The 20,024-nt window shown below is 50.0% G+C and overlaps 2 protein-coding genes and 1 long non-coding RNA gene across 4 annotated transcripts in view; 2 read left to right on the forward strand and 1 right to left on the reverse strand.

Moving 5' to 3' along the window:
- Window positions 1-1,480: 1,480 nt before the first annotated feature.
- Window positions 1,481-15,199, reverse strand: TTI1 (TELO2 interacting protein 1). The gene is made up of 7 exons (XM_009484083.2): window positions 12,901-15,199; window positions 12,220-12,408; window positions 11,270-11,418; window positions 10,290-10,430; window positions 8,656-8,860; window positions 7,826-7,913; window positions 1,481-1,715 (listed from the first exon to the last, which is right to left on the reverse strand). The coding sequence occupies exons 1-7, from the start codon at window positions 15,197-15,199 to the stop codon at window positions 1,481-1,483; spliced, it is 3,306 nt and encodes a 1,101-aa protein (XP_009482358.2).
- LOC142594879 (uncharacterized) lies at window positions 6,653-8,999 on the forward strand. Its single transcript, XR_012831628.1, has 4 exons — window positions 6,653-6,758; window positions 7,278-7,419; window positions 8,470-8,606; window positions 8,980-8,999. It is a non-coding gene; the product is annotated as an uncharacterized LOC142594879 (long non-coding RNA).
- A 575-nt stretch (window positions 15,200-15,774) lies between the features above and the next one.
- RPRD1B (regulation of nuclear pre-mRNA domain containing 1B) overlaps window positions 15,775-20,024 on the forward strand; it is a 28,047-nt gene continuing 23,797 nt past the window's right edge. The window contains exons 1-3 of one of the 2 annotated variants that reach the window (XM_075720982.1): window positions 15,775-15,931; window positions 17,591-17,720; window positions 18,828-18,961. In XM_075720982.1, the coding sequence (XP_075577097.1) occupies window positions 15,781-15,931; window positions 17,591-17,720; window positions 18,828-18,961 (415 nt within the window). In that variant the 5' untranslated portion in view covers window positions 15,775-15,780. The remainder of the gene's footprint in view (window positions 15,932-17,590; window positions 17,721-18,827; window positions 18,962-20,024) is intronic. The other variant, XM_075720983.1, reaches the window with a different exon arrangement.

Here is a 20,024-nt window from a genome sequence, read left to right on the forward strand (position 1 = left end):
GAGTAAAGTCTGAACAAAACCAGGGAGACCAGGGGAGGCAGTCCTGGCTGAGGGGGGTGCGAGCGTCAGCAGCAGTCCCCTTGGTCCCCACATTGACACACGCTTTGGATGCTCACCCGGGCTCCCCACAGCGATGCACAAAGCCTGTTCCATCTAACAATCAGTTTATTGCTTTGGTTTTTGCATTTCTGAGCTTGCTTCCAAATTGACAGTCAAGATCTGTCCCTTTGCTTTACTAGCATAAAACTTTCACAGGTGTCTGTTGGAAGGCAGCCTGCTGCCCGAAGTCCCTCTGGGTGAAGCTGATGAATCCAGGAGATGGTGTGGTCTGGGAGCAGCCGAGCAAAGCAGCCCCTGCAGACCACCTCTGGGGATGGAGCCTGGAGGACTCGGGAGCTGCAGCACGCTACAGCGGCTCTCAGGTGAGCAGTGAGCCCGTGCCGTGTTCCGGAGGGGACCCCTTTGGCAGCGGTGGCAAAACCCCGAAGACTCATTGTCCTCTCTGCTGACTGCATTGAGCTACACCTGCTTGAGCACGCCGTGGTACCACCACGCTCGCTCCTCACGTCACTGCCTGCACCGTCTGACCACGTATGCACCCACCTGGGAGGCTGCACCGGGCCACGGGCAGATAGTTCATCTAGTTCTTGGGGTGGGTGTTAGAAATTGGAGAGCTCTAAGAAGCAGCCTGTGAGAATGGCAGGCAATGTGGGAATGGGGAGGGCTCTTAAATCACTTGCAAGTTGTAAATCAGGGCTGGCCATTTTTCTAAAGAATCTCTCGCACTCAGTGGTGAGAATCGGGGAGCACAACGCATTTGGCCACTCTCAGCAGCCGGAGTCAGCAAACTGCAAAGTATAAGGAACAGCCTGGATGTTTCTCAGAGGACATGCTGTTCTTGCCAGTAATACTGGTAAGGAATTTATTAGAAATGCATTTTAACTTTTTCTGATATTAACTGGTTTTAAAAAGAAAAGGTTTTTAATGCACCCCAAACGGGATTCTCTCCCTGGGAAGGATTAAGGCCAGAAAAAGCTTTTGTTTCGAGTTGGCAATCACTGTCCAGCTGAGAACAGGGGGGAATATCACAGCTGTGAGGAGGTCAGAGGGGTTGGGGGTGCTGAAGGGCACCACCCAAGGATCGAGTGTTGGGAAGTAATTTCTGGAAAATTACTCTCTCTGTACTAAAGAACTTGAAATAGATGTGCTACGACCCTTGGATTTCTCTCCAGCACCATGTGCAGAGAAATACAAGTCAGGAGGAATCAGGGCAATGTACCCACCTCAGCCTCAAATGCTGTTTCAAAAAAAAAAACCACAAAAAACTTCTGCCCATGGGCAGGGTGCCTTGGCCAGTGCCCCAGCCTGGGCAATCCTTCCTTTGCCCCCAGAACGATTCGGGGCCTGAATGACGGGATTTTCCCAGGTGAGCTCTATCCCGGTGGCTCCTTTTTCCCCTCCCAGCCGCTGTGTAGCTCTGTCACGGAGGAGATGCCTCTTGGGTGCCAGCCTGTGGCGTCGCACTCTCCCGCTGCTGCAGCCTCTTCAGCAGGAGCAGCACGTTGTCGGTGAACTCGTTCCGCTGCCTCCCCATCCCACGTAGCTTCACGGGCCGCAGGCTGATGTGGGGGGGCTCGTACTGGTGCGGGCAGCAGACCTCGTTCAGGAGGAGCCAGGTGCTGTCAGGGTCCATGTGCATTAAGTGGAGGAAAACACTTTGGAAAACATTGGGAAGAAGGAAAGAAGAGTAAGGAGAAGGCCTCTGACTGGCACCCAACAGGGTCATTAACAGAGAGCTGTGGAAAGCTTTGATGTCTGCAACCTCTGACAGCTGAACAGACTCAGAGGCTCATTAGAGAGAGCGGTTAAAATGGCTCCTGCGCCCAAGAGACGACAGCTTAGTGGCTTCACATCTACTGGCAAGTGGGAGAAAAATAGTTATTATGCTACACAGTAAGTTATCGACATCAGACAAGCAGCTGGTGAATAACTGAACCAGGCTTTGGTGTCAGCATCGTGGGCTGCTGCTGGCAAAAGCCTTTCTAAATCAGCCTGTCCCAAGCGTGGGGAGGCAACTGCAGAATATCGCACGTGCTACTTACATCTGGCATGTTTTGGACAACTGCACCTGCAGAGCTCTTAAAAGAAGTTGTATATGGTGTTCACCACCCTCTCAGGTTTTTGGGGAGCGAGGGGTCAACCCATCTGGACTCCTCCCTTTTCAGAAGTGGTAAAACCAAGGGTATTTCTGGACAGCTGTTCAGGCTGGGCCCTAAGTGGAGCTGAATGCTGTACTGAGGGCTTTTTGTTTATGTGAGGCTTCCTGCCATCCCAAATCTTTATTAGCTGCCTCCAAGTCTTCTTCCTTCTGCACAGCACCTTTCACAAAGCAGGATTTTCTTTTTTTTTTTTTCTAAAAAAAGAAATCCCTTCATTAACCATAGAATAGAGGAAGAAAGGAATGACAACTTCTGCTAATGCTTTACTGCTGTGTTGATGGTTTTCACTTTGAATTTCAATACCCCAGGTTAAGATGGGGGATTTGACTTTTGAGCATGCACTTCACACTTTTGACTCCAGCTGTGAGCTGCTGTAACAAAGATGCTGCAGCCAGTCTTGCTGGAGAGCAGGAAGCTCCTAGGAGCAAAAGAGCAAATGGCTGATTTGCATGACCTACACTTACTCATTTCTTCCTGTCAGTTTTCATTTTCGGTAACCTTTGGGCTTGGCTAGGTCTGTGTCAGGGTTTAATGCACAGAAGGCGTACTGGGCTTAACTGGTATTAAGTTCGCTGGCTGTGCCATGTACAAAATTAAACTAGAATTTGCAAGCTGCCCTGACAGCACTGCAAGGCCTCCTCCTGCATGGTGCCGAGTACTCTGGGCTCCCACGGAGACTGAGCACCAAGGGCACGCAGCACTCCCCAGACTTACAGGTCAGCTTTCCAAGACCCCAGTAAATGCCTAGCCACACATCTTCAGGTCTCTAGTTTCTACCAAAATCATGGGGCCACAAGGAGGACACAGCTGGGTGAGGTAACGTGAATTCAGAGGGTAGGTCTGTCTGTTGCCCCAAGAAGCACAGAAGTCCCCCCTCTAAAATCAAAGATCACCTGCTACAAAAGCTATGCAAAATCCAGACCCGACTGCTGTCAAAACTTCTCCCTGAACTTTTATCCCTCAAGTGAGCTTGCTTCCTATGCGGAGCAGGCAGAAATCCCTTTTAGAAGCTCTCCTCTGAAAGGGAGCGCAATACCGTGGCTGACCTGAAAAAGCACAGAAATGAGATGGAGGCACTAGAAAGCTCCCTCATCTCTTTACAACAATCTTGTGGCTGTATGACTCGTTACTCCACGAGCAGCCAAAGTTGTTTCTTTTACCTGTCTGCCACTAACCGCTTGACTGTCTCTCAGGTTTCTGAACAGCAATGAGGGATGACGTTGCTACCGCAAGCTGTTGGCAGTGTCCCCTCCTGAAGGTGCTTGCAGTGCCTATCTGCCTGCTCCAGAGGAACCCAGCGTGACCGTGCTCCAAAGCGATAGCTGAGCTTGGCAACAACTGCACCAGCAACGTCCCTTCTTTCTGGGGGACAGCCGGACGCAGGTGAGCTCGTGGGGCTCTCCGCTCCCCTGGCTTCGTTACTGCAGCTGTACTGGCTGGAAAGGGGAGGGCTGGCCCGACCTTGGTGCCAGGCTGCGTGAAGTGCAGGCAGGCTCGCTGGGGCAGGGTCTAGAGCTTGCGCCTGCTGACGTCCCTGCACCAGCTCTCCAAGCTCTGCCAGTGCTCTCCTGGCTCTGCTGGTGCTCGCTTGGCCGTGGCAGCGCGAGCCTGCGGCTGTCTGCCTGCCAGCAAACAGCAGGTCCCAGCGGTTTCCCCTAGCTTATGATGGGCTGCTGCATGGAAATAATCCTCGCTCCTTATGGCTGGGGCGGATAGGGCCAGGCAAGAAAGATGAATCGCTGAGAAGTAAACATGGGAACAGGGAATACCATTCAGCTGGCTTCTGCTTCTCCAGCACATGCATAACTTCACCTCTTATGTTCACAGCAAAGATACCCTGCTCTCCAACCTCTTCCCCATCAGCTGCTCTGGAGAGAGCAACCCTCAAGAGATTAGCTGGTCCCTGGAGAACTCCGCTGCCTCTTGTGCCCATAATGGCCTGAGGCGTGTGATTATCTCCTGATAACCCGGAGTGCTGTGCAGCTTAAAGAACAACTTGACTTTTACATTTTCAAACTAACTCTGGGGTAGTTTCTAAGCAACCTGTTTCCATGGCAAAGAATCCTGGGGTTAATCCAGGTTTGTTTTCTGTTGTTGCTTTTTTTTTTTTAACTTAAATATAATTTTATTGAATTTTGCCTCGTGCAGGTGGCTGTTTTAGTGTACTTCGGCCCAGCTTGCGAATGACAGCTGTCAATAAGTATCCAATAAACTACACAAACCAAAAGAGGTACGCTGCGTAATCAACTTTGATATCTGAAAAGGTCCAAAAATAGCTCATATTTGTTCCAGTTGTGCTAAACAACTTATTCTACTAGCACAGAGCAGAGTTTGGCTATTCTGTTGCCTTGTCTTTTCCCAAGCTCTAAAGCAAAGCCACAGCACAGTGAACAGGCTGGCACAGGGACAGGTCTTTCTGGCTTTTGCATCTCTGCCGAATGTTTAACTAGATACAGCTCACCACAGACTACAGTAAGAGCTGGGAAAATTATTTCTGCATCCTGGAAAAAAAAACCCCATTCTTAGTCAGACTGTTGACCAAAAGGTCGAATGGTAAATTTCACAGGCTGTAAACATTTATTAGGAATTAGGTGTAAATTTCAAAACAGCCACTTCAAACTGAAAAAATGCAGAACTATTTGTGAAGTGTTGACATAAGCCAATGACAATTTCTTAATCTCTTTTCCTTCAAAGTTTTTTTTGTTTCCAACCCCCAAAGTGAAAAGCTGGTCAGGGATGATGCAATTTAATAAATTGCTGAGAAGCTCAGATTTACATATTGTGACTTTCAGTTGACACTGTCTTCCCCCCACCTCGCTCCCGATGCCTGGCCCTGCACCACCACCCCTTAGCTGCTCAAGCGTCTCTGGTCGCTTCACCCACAGCTGCACTGGCTTATTTTCAATGAAAGCAAAGATGTAGCTAGTGTTCCCTAGCCTTCCCAAATTCCTCTTCAGTATTTTTTCCCCCACCCCCCAAGCTTTGGATAATATTCCTCTCCTGGAATAGTCCCAGCAGCTATCTTATTATAAAGCCTATTGTCCCATTTTTCTCTTCCTCAGACATGCTGGAGTTCTTTTCTTCCCAGCGTCTATTTTTGCCTGTTGAGTATTGCATGAACCAGCAGTTACAAAATTCACTTACTCCCACTGGTTCATCTAATAAAACTACAGGGTCCTGTAAATGGGATTAAGCAGCCTCCTTGGGGCACAATAACACCCCTGGATGACAGCCAAAACTCCCCCCCCCCCCCCCCCCCTTTTTTTTTTGGTGGCTCCAGTACCTTGGCCAAAAATTCCTGCTTAGTCCTTCACATACCTACAGAATCCTCACCTAGTCAGTGCAGGGAGTTATTGGAGCTACAGCTGACTTTGTAAGACCTGACCTTGTTCTTGGCAGGTCACAACTCATGAGTTGAGTAAGAATCCAAAAAGCTGAGCAAAGGCCAGTTAGTATAAATCAATATGGCAAGCTGATTCCAAACATCTTTTTACCTTGTATGATTTCTGCAGTGATAAAGCTGAGTTATGTGATGTACGTTGGTACTCATGCTGTGGCTAACATTAGTTCTGGTCTGTCTGTTTTTAGAAGCATTTAAAATGCAGAATTTTTCATGTAGCAGGCTGACAGCATTGCCCTTGCCCAGATGGAAAGGGCCTTATGTGTGACAACCTGTGTCAGTTTGCAGGATTACCTTTGGGCACAGGGAGAGCAAGGAAAAGGACTGGAGCTTACAGGAATCTGGTGGGCGAGCAGCTGCAGAAAGGAAGCTGAAGCGTGGCTGAGAAGTGATTCTTATCCAGGAGCAGATTGTTATGGTACAAACTAATTTTGACTTTTCCAAGCTGAAACCTCCTATCATGTGTACTATAGTAAAAAAAGTGATTTTGATATGTTTAACTCTGATCCATCCAGGCTCCAGGACCAGGGATCAGACAGGACTAAACTAAAAAAAACCCCAAAACCTCCCTACAAGTACTGCCATATGCATGGCTAGTATCAGGCCAGACATATTGCATGCCTCAGTGCATATATGTGTCTGGCCAACAGAGCTACACGTGAGATAACTGTTCACAGAAGACCTTGCTTTGTTCAGTGAAATATGTAATGTATGGTGCATCAAAGGCACGGGGGGAGTGGTGTAATATGTGGCATTTTTCCCTTAAAATAGCATAAAAATAATATACAAGAGAAAAATGTTACTTGCCCTGAAGTTTGCTGCCCTTTTTCTCCAATAACAGTGAGCTTGCTTCACAATACAGCTTCTAATGACCCTATCACATCATAGGGCTAATTCAGTATTTCCCCCCACCCCTGCTGTGGGGGGAAATTGCACAGCTTTTCAGACTGCTTTGTTAATGATTTAAAAGCTTAAGATTCAAAATACCTAGATAAATCCTGGTGTTCTGCTTTCCATTCCAGCATTGCTTACACAGATGAACGCTTTATTGTATTAAGGGTATGCCAGCCTACAGCGAAGAACGCCTTTGCCGAACAAATGCTGCTGAAGCCTGCTGTGATGCAATAAAAGCCACTAAGGTAAAAATAAACCTACTCTCACCAGCGCAGGAATACAAACAAAGGTACAGCTACAGCTTCTGAGCGCGCTCTCTGGCTAAACTGCTGCCTGGCCACACAAAAGCCCTTCGCACCCTGCACCCCCCTGGGAGGCCGGCACAGGTGAAAGGGAACGGGCAGCTCTTCCCTTTTCGGAGCCCGAGCTCCGCGATCCACAGCGCCTGCTGAACCCCTCCCTCAGGGCAGGGGAGGGCTGGCCATACAGAGAGAGCGGGGCTTTTACCCCTGTCCTTCAGCAGGCACAGAGGTGCACTGCGCTCTCACTCGCTTTCCATGTTCTGCATCTGGACTCGTTGTCTCTGCTGAAATCTCTGGCCTTGTTTCCAGGTGACAACATATGACAACAGTGATTTCTTATCCTGACAGCAGGAACACGCTGAGCAGGATTTTGTATACCAAACAGCGAAGTATGTCTGTCAACACTTCATAGAGCTGATGTGTGTTCACCTAAACTGTTTGTGCTCTTTTAACCTCTTCCAGCCTTCTCGGAGCAAGACTGGTGCCAAGACCGACAGCTTCCCAAACAAACTCCGGCCCACCTAGTAGAGCCTGGGTTGACATGATCACAGGAGCCCAGGGAAAATGGAAGGATAACAGACGTAAATCCCCCAGCCTGCAGAAGGTATTAAGTAATAAAATGCATGGGAATGTCTGGCCCATCCTCTTGCAGAGCTGTCTTCCCCTCTGCAGTTTTACACTACCAGTGGGCCAAGAGCTCCAAGTATTCTAGCATAGGAGGTGGTCAGAAAAAAGCAAGCAGCATATCTTCCCCCTCTGTCCCCAAACGCACTACAAGGTGATCTGAAAGTCAACTGTAACTTGTGGGCAAGCTAACCTCTCCGGCTCATTTTGTGAGTGAATGATACTTCACCAGAGAAAGGCATTAACTTCCATAAGAGACCTTGTTGCACAGGACGCAAACGTGCCGGAGGGAGGAATGGGAAAGATGCAAAAAGAAAGGGGTTACTGTGCTCCCTCTGTCCCACATTATTTGTACACCTGATACACCTGCATTTAAGAGACATTACCTCTGGGCAGCTTCTTGCAATTTCATGGGTTGCTTGGCACTGAGGTAAATCAGGCAGGCATCTGCCACTTTATTCAGGTCACTCTCGCCTGCAGAAATGGAACAGAAAAGAAGGGTAGGAGGTAACCTACTCAGCGGCTACTGCCTAACAGAATCAGCTCTAAATTGGCAGCAAGAGGCTTCTGAGCCTTTGAACTGTCTGACCCCAGAGCTCTTCTGACCTCGCCTCTTAAGCATCTTGCTGCAAAGCTAGGAAAGTGATCAAGGGCATTGAGAGAGGAAAAGAGCAAGTAGCCAGCAAACCTTCTCCCTCACCAAAGTCAGCTCCAGAAACTTAACCTAGGAGAATTTCAGAGAGTTTCATTCAGTAGAAGAATGCGATGTGCTCCATTTGCAGGGTCACCCAGAGAGATGTCCCAAAACGGAACCAGTCAAGTTAGCAAGTCTTATCTGGGCTCCAGTTCTTCAGTTAATGAAGAACAAAGCATGGCCCCAAAGGCCTAGCTGCAGCAACACAGGCACTCCACTTTATACCCACTTCTCATGCACAAGTGCGATGAGCAGTCAGGTTCTGCAAGGAGCTGGGAATCTTGTCTCCCATTTGTCTCCTGGGGAGTAAAGAGCGACCGGCCCCTCCATCCACAGCTCTCCAAGAGGACAGATTAAGGCCCAGCAGGACCTGAATGGGAGGAGGCTGGAGAAGATCAGGAAATCAATCCCATGGGCAGCAGAAGGACAAGAAACAAGTGCAGGCCTGGTCAGTTGAGATGAAAGGAGAAGAGGTAAGTCCGGCAGAGATCTCACACGACCTATGCTTTCCCTGGTACTCACCCATGTCCAGCTTCTCGCACAGAGAACCCAGTCCCTGCAACACAGCCAGCTGCAACTTGAAGGCAAGCGTGTGGTTGTACACAGGCCCGGCTCTGGCACTTGCTGGGGCCTGGCTGAGGAGGGAACTGGTCAGCTTAGGCAGGACATCTTTGGAGAATCTCTGCCTCAGAAAGTCCCCGCACTTTTGAGCCAGGGTACACAGCACCTAGTGGAGAAACATCAGTTACCGGAGGATAAGTGCCCATACAGGTCGGGGAGGAGCTCAGCAATCCTCACCAGCTTGGGGGATAAGGCTTTTGTTCTCCCCTGATATTTTTTTTGCAGTTGAGAGCAATGTGACCACACCTGCCACCGTTTCCCATAATGAGCAGAAGGTGAATGCTTGATGGAGAGGCTGAGTGACCTGCACCCTGCTCTTCAGTTTCACATGGCTAACCTCCTAGGACTGCCCTTCTCTCATTAGCACAGTAAAGGTAAGAGTAGCTTGTGAAGTCTTATTCAGAATTGCTTGAGGAGCCTCTGATAGGAAATACCATTAAAATATGAATCGCCTTTGTGGTGGAAACAGTTCATCTTTACAAGCATGCCAGCGAACAGGAAGGCCAACTGGCTACAGCATAGGGCACCTTGGTCTCTGTGCCCAGGATAAAAACCAAACTGCCCTAGAGAATGGCCTTAAATACATGTAAAAATGAAGGGGGGATGCATGGGGCCAAGCCGTGTGGCCAGAACGCGGTCTCTCTTGGAATTTCACTAAACTCGTGGTCTTAGCGTGCAGGACTGAGATGCTGGTTATGTTGTGTTTGGCTTACACTGATACTACGCTTCCTGTCCTGAGATTTAGGAAGGAAGACACTCACAGGGTATTCCTTGTAACAAAACCCAAACTCAGTGCTAATTGTAATGATCCCTTGAACTTTTCAAGAGTTAATTAGTTTTTGTGTAGCCATCTCTCCCTCTTTTAGGGCAGGCACATGTGAGGTATGGCTACTCTGAAATTCTAGTGTATGGCTTCTTGAATTTGGGGAAGCAAAACTCTTATTCACACTGAAGGATTCTAAAATGATTCTCATTCTGCACAGCAGAGGAAGCCCTGTGAAACCTTGGGACTGGCAACCTCTGGGAACATGCTTTATTGTCCAGCTTGTGAGTCAGGAAGAGCATGCAGTCAGCTGACATGGTCAGGAGCTCTTTAATAGTGTTGTTACGAGGCCAAGTCTTTGCTTAACCTCTCCCCTCCCCTGCCGATGCCTCAATTGCAAAACAACCCCTTCTCTTCAGTGTAAGACTTCCAAGGGGGGGGTGCTGAGACTGTGGCTCTAGGAAGGCCAAGTTGCACTATACAGTGCCTCTGACAGCTGCTTAGGCTGTAAAAGAACTGTTTTCCTCTTCCCTGCAATAACCACTAACATTGCTGTTTCCCCCAGGAACAGTGTCAAGGTTTTATCTGTGGACGAGCTGCAGTGGGAGTGGTACAAGCCTACCCACTGTAGGGCGGTGACCCTGCGTTCTGAGCCACATTTAAAAATGACTCCACAAAGCTCAGTGCTTCTCTCACGGGCCACAGCAACGCCTGAGCCGCTTGCCTTCTAAGCGCCAGCTTGAAGGCTGTTGGCAGAGATTCGCGGCTGTACCTTGAAGGCTCTGAGCACTGCCAGAGGGTCATCGCTAATCAGCCGGGTGACGAGAGCTGGCCAGACACGATGAGCCATGGGAAGCAGATGGTTTCCGTGAGGATGCAGCACAGTTACGCAGAGCTCCAGCACGTCCAGGACCTGGGCAGGAGGGGTAGGTAACAGACTGTCAGAGTGCGGCAGCGCCAGGCATTCAGGTGGATCCCCAGTGTCGCACCAGGGAGCCAGGAGAAAGAAGGGCTTTAATATAAAAAAGTACGGTTTTACCTCAGCGTGAACTGGGACAAGAGAACAGTGCACATAACACAGGCCTGTTCGGAAAGGGACAAGCAGCACAGTGACATAACTTGTGCTGGGCTACAGAGCCGGGCTGGAAGCAGGGTGTGACTTCTGGCCTGATCCTGCGGGCTGAGCTGTGCGCTGGGACTGGCACGGCAGCAGGATCACCTGGCAGGGCTGGGGTCTCCGTGGCAAGAATCTGGGTTATGCCTCACTGCTGCATTTTCTGTCTCGCTTTGCAGTTTAAAAGGAGGCCACCTTCAAAGGATTTTTATAATTAAGAAAACCCAGGCTTTTAGCCCTGCTTATCATCACCCCAGCAACTTCAGAAACGTTCATCAGTCTGCGTGCTACAGTCTGAGGAAGGGGGATGGGAGGCCTAGATGGGAGAAAGATGTTTCTGCCTCCTCCACCGAAGGCTGAGGCACAAGACTTGACTATCGTGAGCATCGAGGGAAGGTGCCTGACATGAAGCCACCCTTAAGATTCTGTTCAGCCTGGCTGCCATTCCTAAACCAGACTACTCCCAAGGAAACTGTCTCCCTTTCTCTTGCCAGGCTCGGAGGTTCTGTCCTGACAGAGCACATGGCAGCACTGACCTCGCTACGGCGGGAAGCCCAACATGCACCGTGCACGCGTTGACGAACTACCAGCCCCCTTCGTGGGCACCACCTGTCCCCTCAAAGCCGGCATTTACTAACCTTCAGCCGCACTCGGAGGTTCCTGTCAGACAGCAAGTGGATGCACCTCTCCATCACGTCTTTGGCCAGTTGAGCATGGCTTGGCAGCGGAGTTTCTCCTTCCATGTCAGAGTTGTTTGGCTCCGGCTTAGCAAGGTGGGGAACCTCATCTGGAAGACAAAACCATTACTGAAGCCATGAAGATGACTTGGAAGTTGTGGGAGATCACAATACCTACCCACAACTACTCTGCAAATTCCCTCTCCATGAGGCCTTTGGCATTTTTTAACATATTTAGATATAGTCAAGTCTATGCTTGAATTGTGCGAGTTAAGCGTCAGATTCAGTTAAGACTGTGGGACTAGGGAATGCTTGCTTTCTGTACTAGACAATGCAGTAGGTCTGACATTTGCAGTCTCTCCTCACCATGGACTTATTTCCCCATTGATTTTTATTAGAAATGAAAAGCCTGGGTGTTTAAAGATGAAGCATTTAAAGGTCAGGATTGCAGCATAGCCCAGTAAAGACTAGAAAGTTCCCTATGTGAATGTGCATGCCCTGCCAAGGCCAAGTGAGAAGGGAGTGGTGGCATCATCAGCCAGGAGAAAATGGTACAGGGATTCCCAAGGGAGGGTGAGGAAAATGCAGTAGGATCCTGGAAAGAGGAAACTTTGGGTCCTGAACCCAAATGGCTGGTCATGAGGTAAGGCAAAATATAGTGTGCTGTGTCTTAGAGCTAGATGAGCCTTGATCTGCAAACATTTCACCCCCCCCCATGCACAGAACAAAGCAAGAACACCCAGCAGCACCTTACATGAGCCAAGATCAGCTCAAAGCAGACCTGAGACTGCCAGGAGTGTGCGAGGCTTCCAGCCTGGTCCCAAGCCCCCCGCCTGCCAAAAGGAAACCTCACGGGTCACTGCCTTTCTCCAAGTTGAGCATACTCTTCTTCAGTCATGCACAGTACTGACCTGCCTCCTCATCCCCTGGGTCAGGAAGGTTGCCTTCTGCGATCTGCTTCTGTCTGACATAGTCAAGGAAGAATCGTTCCACTTCTTGCCTCGTCACCACCTGCTGCTCCTGGGACGCAGTCCTGCTCTGCCACTCGGCAGTCTGCCTTTGCTGGTCTTCCTCACCGCAGGACGAGCCAAACCATTGGACTGCAAAAAAGGAACTGATATGTCACTAAGTAATCATGATGCCCTCCTGCAAGTCAGCAAGGTACCACAGACTCCTTGAGAGATGAACGTGACTCTCGAGTCTCGTTGGACTGAACTACAGAGTTGTGCACCTGCTGTCACATCACCGTGACCTCCCTGACGGTAAGAGAATGTTAAAACCCCCAATATAAAAAGGAATATACTCCACGTGCTCCTACAGAACGTTTATGGGAGTAGCAAATCCATCCTTTCTCAACCACTACAGGCCACGTTCCTGCAAGTCTACAGGCCAGACAAACAGAAACTGGTTGTGGAGAGCAGAAGCTATTGGCGATCTTTGCTTGAGAGCTGGCCCACCAAGCAAAGCAAAGCTGCCATCACGCTGCAGTACCTCAGCTACTTGAAATCTCCCATGGCAAGTCGAAAGGTCAAAGACAAGTACCCTTAGTTACAGTAAGACTGAACTCTGCAAAGTAAACATCATTTAGATACCTAAAGCTGCCATTACTGAGTGGAGGACCCTGAGGAAAGTGGAAGCCTGGCTACTGTAAGACTGATCTAGTGTAGACAAGACATCTTGGATAACATCTTCTACCAGCGGCAGCAAGCTGGCATCCGAATGCCTCAGCATGGTGTCCAGGACCTGGGAAGCATGCGCCTGATGTGCCAGCTGGCGCAAATTCAGGGAAATCCCGTTCACCAGATAGTCAGAATTCTCATTAATCAAAGACTGCACAGAGTTGTAACTGCAGGCCTCGCATATGTCTACCAGCGTCCCCAGTGCCGTCTCACTGATGAGCAGAGTCTTGTCACCAGCCTTCTCCAACACAGGGTAGAGAGCTGACAGCAGAAGCAACCGGAATTCCTTCCCGAGGACAGCAGCGAAGCAGCCGACACCTTCCAGCTGGATGCAGATCTGCCAGATGTTGCCGTTCATGGTGTGGGTCGTTACGTGTGACTCTGGGGACAGAAGGAGACTGCTGCTGCACGCACCTCCTGGATGGGCAGCAAGTCCTGAATGTTGCACAGAGTGCTCGTGGCTGATTTCTTCTGTGTCAATGCTAGTGACCAAATACCAGTTCGCCTGGTCTGTGTACTCATCGAGAATGGACGTTATGGACCCTTTGAGATCATCCATGTTTGGTGAAATTTCCCTTTCCTGAAGGACATCCACCCCGATTCCAGCAGCTCCTGCAATCAGCTCATTGAGGACCATCGCTGCCTGCTTTCGGTACATGCCAGATTCACCGTACAGCCCCATGAAATGATCTACAAGCAAATAGAGGTTCCCGTAGTAGCCAAGAACACGACAAACTTGCTGAAGGAGCTGGAAAACTTTCTCCTCCGTGAAGAAGCGAAAGTATTTCTCCTGACACCTGCGCTTCTGCGCACCGTGCTGCAAGGAGCCTGAAGGTCCGCACGCGCTCTCGCAGCCCCAGCGTCTGTCTTCCACGATCTTCACATCTGTCACGTCCAGCTCCAGAACTTGCATCAGCGCTTTGGACAGACGGTGGAGGTGGGATGTGGAGTTGAGGACAATGTTAATCTTGGGGCCCAGCAGCTTCAGATAGCCGAGCAACAAGCTCAAAGTGGAAACCTTGCCCATGTCGTCCTGAGAGTTCATCAGGCGAGGAAGAGCTGTGGCAAGGGAATGGAGGTTCTCGGAGAGGACATCGGCAAGAGCCCTGTTCTGCGCTACAATCCTCTGTTCTGCAATACCTTGCAGAACCTCGTTACACCTGCTTTGGACTTCGCTGTTTTCATCGTTCACCAGCCCAACCACGGCCTTTAAAAGGTGACTGAACGAGTCCACCAGCGACTGACTGCAGTTCCTCAGTAAGTGGTGGACCAGTTCCACCAGTTCCAGTCTCACTTTCCAGTGGGGGTGAACTGAAGAAAATTCAACCATTTTATGCAGGAGGAGAGAGAGTTTTTCAGCAGTACTTTTACTCCATTCAGGTCCTCTATGGACCATTAGTTCTGATATTCTGCTTTGTTCCCCTGGCAGCTTTTCTTTGTTCTTTGGGATTCTAGCTAGCTGTGCATCAGCCATTACCAAGCCAACAATCAGATAAAAGAGTCTGATGGCAGAAACGGTGGGTTTGTGACCCTGTTTGATGTCTCCAGTAATAACCCGAGACAGCGTAATGGAAATCCCAGGCAGAAAAGAAGCAAACAAATCCCCACATTGCTGTGCCTCGTCTTCATCTAGGTGTCGATGCTCCTGGCAGTCGCACTGCAGAACTAGGACTTGCAAGCACTTCAAAGCAGAGATCTTAATTTGCTTCGCTTTTTCTTGCTCTGCTAGGCCCAGAAGCAAAGATACAGCGAATCCTAAGAGGGGAAGGGTGGAAGGTTGATACAGAGACAAGATAATGTCCCCATAAGCTGAATGCATCAGGGTGTGGAGTGCCTGGATTACGGCCAGCTTTAACTCCTCTGACAGCGGGGCCGGTTTGCTTGAGCCAGAAGGTGGGGAGAGGCACGTACAGAGCTCAGAAAAAAGCTCCTGCAGGAGCTCCTGCTTCTTCACGCACGTCGCCGCCAGGACGGAGGAAATGCACTGCACCACGCTCTGCACCAGCCGCTCCTGCTTGGGCCCCGGCACCTTCAGGGCGAAGCGCAGGGGGAAGAGGACGTACTCCTGCAGCTCCTGCAGCGCCGAGGCGCCGACCGCCGCCAGGCAGGCCTGCAGCCGCGCCACGTTCTCCATGGTCTGCGCCCTCGTCAGCTGCACGCAGGCGGGGCGCAGGGCCCCGAAGGCCTCCTGGGGGGTGTCGAAGACGGCCATGCTGGGGGGCGGCGGCTGAGGGGCCGCCGGGGGCTGTCACAGCGTTGGGCCGGGCGGCGGCGGCCCGCAGCCTGCGCCCACCCGGGGCGGCCTCAGGGGCTCCCACCCGGGGCTGCGCCCGCCGGGCCGGGGCCGGGGCCGGGCCCGGGGCGGCCCCTGAGGGCCGGCGCGCGCCTACCTGCTCCCGCAGCGGGGCGGCCACGTGCAGGAAGTGACGTTTGCGGCAACCGGGCCTGTCGGCGCGACAAAGAGACTCCGCCGGGGCGCGGCGGGGAGAGGAGCGCTGCGAGAAAAGTCCCGGGCGTGCGCAATGCGCATGCGTCTCCTCTGGGGCTTTGGCGGGCTCCGGCCATGCGGCCGCGCATGCGCTGTACAGCACCCGGCGTGCGCGCCCCGCGCCGGCCGCAGCGTTCCGCCTGTCCCCCTCCGGCGATCCGTACGATGCTGCCCTTCGACCCGCCGCGGCGGGGTGAGAGGTCGGGCGGCCATCTTGTGGCGGCGGCGGCGGCTCGCTGTCGGTGAGGCTGCGTCGCGCCCTCCCCCGCGGGCGGAGCAGGCCCGGCGCGGGCCGGCCCGCCGCCATGTCCTCCTTCTCGGAGTCGGCGCTGGAGAAGAAGCTGTCGGAGCTGAGCAACTCCCAGCAGAGCGTGCAGACGCTCTCGCTGTGGCTCATCCACCACCGCAAGCACGCAGGGCCCATCGTCTCCGTCTGGCACCGGGAGCTCCGCAAAGGTACGCGGGGCCCGGCGGACTTGTCCGTCGGCCGCCGCCTTTCCGCTCCCCGGGCCTCCCCGCCGCGGGCTCGGGCGGGATCCCGGCGGAACGCGCGGTCGCCGGCTCTGCCCGCCGCTCCGGCCGGCGGGGACCCGCCTCGGGCAGCCGCGGCCCGGCGGCTGCGCGGGGAGCCCGCTCCGGCTGCCCCTTCCCGGCGGGACCGTAGCGAGGGGCCGGTGCTTGCTCATGGCGGGCCCCGAGCTCGTCGGGCCGGCGCGGGGAAAGCTGGGGGGGGCAGGGGCGGCGGCAGCCCGGGCGCCGTTCCGCTGCCGCTGTGGTTGTTGGCTGAGCGCCGCGGGGAGCTCGGGAGGAGCGCGGGCTGCGCTGCTGGGGGCTGCGCTGCTGGGGGCTGCTCAGGAGGGCAGGGCAGAACCGCTGCTTAAAGCAGTGAGGTGTCGGCTGGGGGGAGGGTGCTCAGCCAGGCTGCTCTGCTGGGCCAGGCAGCTTGGCTGTAGAACAGAGATGCACTAAGCGTTTTTCCCCTGGGTGTGCTCGAGTTAACCGTGAAGTGCTTTGTTGGCCGTTTAGCTTTTATGTTTTGCTTTTAAATTGGGGTTTTGGATTCATACCGCTTACCTGTTACAGAATTGCACTAAGGGACTGGGAGATAACGCACAGCAAAAGTGGTCCCGGAGAGCTGTTAAGAACTGTTTGGTAATATCATCCAGAAATATTTTGTGCTTTTTTTTTTTTCCCCCCCCTTGCAGATTAACTTAACTTTTGGTAACTTCTCAAACTGCTTCATAACAGCGTCAGGGACACTGCCGGTGTTGATGCCCTGTCCCCAGGGGCAGCGGTGAAAGCGGCCAATGTCACCCCCTCGCCTGGGCAGCCAGCAGCGTCGGCCCCTTGGAGCGGGTGACGCTGGTGAAGTCCCAGCCAGAGTCGTTCATGCGATTGCTAGTTGCCGTTTACAGAATATTAAGTATGAATTTTTGAAAGACCTGAGTTTGGCCTGCTGTGGAAATAAGTGCTTTTGTTTTCTGTTTTATGCGTGCGTATTTGCGGCCAGTGCGCTCTGGAGAACAGCATCTCCCACCGATTTTGGCCGTAGTAAAATAGAAACTGATGGTGTCAAGACGGGAAATGTTATGGTATACGGAAGAAATTTAATGTTGCTTTGGCACGGCATTGTCTGGAAAAATATTTGAGTCTCTACAATAGCTTTCTCGTGCAATTTCACTCTGTTCTGAATTAAGTGGCTCTATACTGAGTTTTTTTCCTGAAGTTAATTAATGAAAAATAAGTCTGTTGTTCCATTAATTTACTGGTAGGCTAGAACAGCTCGTTTTAATCATGTGTTCAAAGTTTGTTTCTTATGCAGCTTTCCTCAGAGTTGATGCGTCACTGTGCGCAAAAAGTATTAAGCTCATGTTTGTTTTATAAATTAGTTAGAAAAAAACCCGAGCAGAAGTAAGGAGATCAAGAGCTGCTTGGCTTGAAGGCCTCCGATTTGCCTTGGTAACATGCAAATATTTTGAACTTTGTTTTTAGGCTAAAAAGCTGTAAGTAACTTTGAAAATGATGTAAATGATTCCACGTGAAAGAAGTGAGAAATAAATGCAAACTCTCTTCTCTCTTCCCCCCCCCCCCTTCTTTTTTTTTTCCCTTTCCCAGCAAAATCGAGTAGGAAGCTTACTTTCCTATATTTAGCAAATGATGTCATCCAGAACAGTAAGAGGAAAGGTCCTGAATTTACTAGGGAATTTGAATCTGTTCTTGTGGATGCTTTTTCTCATGTTGCCAGGTATGTTGCTGTTATGCATTTCTTCAACTTTTCTCTCTAGAGATTTGCATTCTTGTTATACAAAGTTGAATTCAATTGGATCTTGTTGTTTTCTGGGGTGTGTTTTTAAGTCTCAGGGATGCTTGTACGCTCTCTCTAGTAGAGATTGGATTCTGACTCCTTTGCAGCTAGGAACTGTTTAGCGTTAATATTTCTCCTTGGGGAAACTTGTTTGTACGTGAATCGGCCCCGCACAGCTTTACACATTTGTTCTCTGCATGCAACTCCTATGTACTTTATTTTAATTGTTACCAAAAGATCTTGCGGATCTGTTCGTGGGTAGTGAAACTGAACGGTTGCATGTGTTTATTACAGCCACATAATGAATGGCTCTTCACCGTTGTCGGAAGACTTTAAAAGAGCTGATGTTTTGGGTCACCGAGTTCTCATCAGTCTTCCGCTTTGAGCACTGTTTCTTTTTGCATTGCTCTTTTTAATGGTTATCTGATCATTAGTCTCCTTGGTAGGGGAAGAAAGAGTTTTATACGTAAAAGGGAAGAAGTGATGCAGCTCCCATCCTATCAAAAATGGACTATCATTTAGTTAAGGTTTTCCCTAAATAGTATAATAATTCCTGTTATCTCAACTAAACAACTTTAGCGTTCTGTGTGTTTAGTGGTGTGCTGTTCTGGATGGCTGTCTAACTTTCAGCGCGCTGTATGAATACGTTTAAGTGCCTAATGATCCAAACAACCTGCTTTTTAATTGGGATGTTACTGGCTGAAACAACTGTTTAAAGTTAATACGCTGAATTGTAAACGTGTCAACTTGGGGGTATTTTATAACTCTTCTTGCAAATTCTGAATGATAGCAAGTTTCTTCCTTCAAAACTTTTCCTGCTTTTACTTTGGGGTGGGATGTGGGGCACTTTCAGGCAATCTGTCCCAATAAAAGGGGAAAGTTGGCCACAAATGTGTTTTGCACGGTTTGTCATACACAATATGAGAAAGATTCTCTCCAAATGTGCAAGTATTACAGTGGATGCAGCTGCTAGTTCAGAAGATGCTCTCTTAGAACATAAGGAATGTTTTTCAGCTGAACGATAATTATTTTCTAATCTTTGAACAGAGAAGCAGATGAGGGCTGCAAAAAGCCCTTGGAACGATTGCTTAACATCTGGCAGGAAAGGAGTGTGTATGGCAGTGAGTTCATACAGCAACTGAAGCTTTCTATGGAAGACTCCAGTAGCCCCCAAACTAAAGGTAAATGCGTATTGCTTTTGTTGTGCGCTTTACTTTGCTTTTTAAATTGGTACGTGTCTCACTGAAAGTACTGTGAGGAGTTGAGCTCTGGGCTCCTGTAGTTGAGTTGTTGCCAAAGCTGGTCATGGAGATTCTTCGGGATTGTCTTGAGAGAAGTCTGATATTCGTTAAACTCGCAGTTCCAGTTTGAATGTGTGTTGCCTTGTGACTTGTGGCTGGCAGTAAGCTAAACTTAACGTATTCTGCTTCTGCTCACGCAGACAGAATACTCCAGGGCTGCCTTTTGATGTGAAGGCAAGTAATTAGGGTGCAGGGAACTGTTGCGTCCACCTTGAGAGTTAAAATTGTCCCATTCTACATCTCTGAGAGTGGTCAGCTGGGTTATTATAATGGTTTATTCAATATTTTTAGTGCTTTCATTCTCATATTTTTTTTTTTTTTATTTTGCATAGTTACTATATTTTTATTATGACTTCTAGTATTGAAGGCTGGAATATATACCCAGAAGCTTGTCTGGTCTCTTTTTTCTTATACCAGCTGATGTCATTTGGGCAAAACAATAACATTGCATCATTTAACATCGGTAGAACATCACGGTTATAACCTTATTATTGCATGAGAGAGATGTGAAAAACTTGAGTATAAGCTTCTTGCATTTACCGTGCTTTTATGCTGGTTTGGCAGATACTGCCTCTTCTTCTATAGCATCTGAAAATATTTAACTGGTAGTGCTGTAATGAAAAGAGGGGAGCAGTAGGATGCCTAACCTACGGAAGGTAAGGTCGTTAAAAATCCAGTGTTCTGGTCAGGGGAATATTTGTCCCCTTTGCAGCTAAAGGAAGTATCAGTGTCTTCAAATTAGCTAAAATCACATTGCTGCTTGGACCAGATTTTGCTCTGTTCCCCTCAGAGGTGTAATACTGTGTGAGAGAGCTGGCTTAGTCATTAGTAAAGTGCTCTTATGCTGCTCTTAGGTGGTGAAAACAAGCAAGATATGTCTACTGGAGTTGTTTATTAATGCAGCATTAATATGAAGACATGAGCATTAATGCGAGATGTGCAC

The sequence above is a fragment of the Pelecanus crispus genome, chromosome 14 (genome assembly GCF_030463565.1).
Source record: "Pelecanus crispus isolate bPelCri1 chromosome 14, bPelCri1.pri, whole genome shotgun sequence".
In the NCBI taxonomy this organism is placed as follows: Eukaryota; Metazoa; Chordata; class Aves; order Pelecaniformes; family Pelecanidae; genus Pelecanus; species Pelecanus crispus.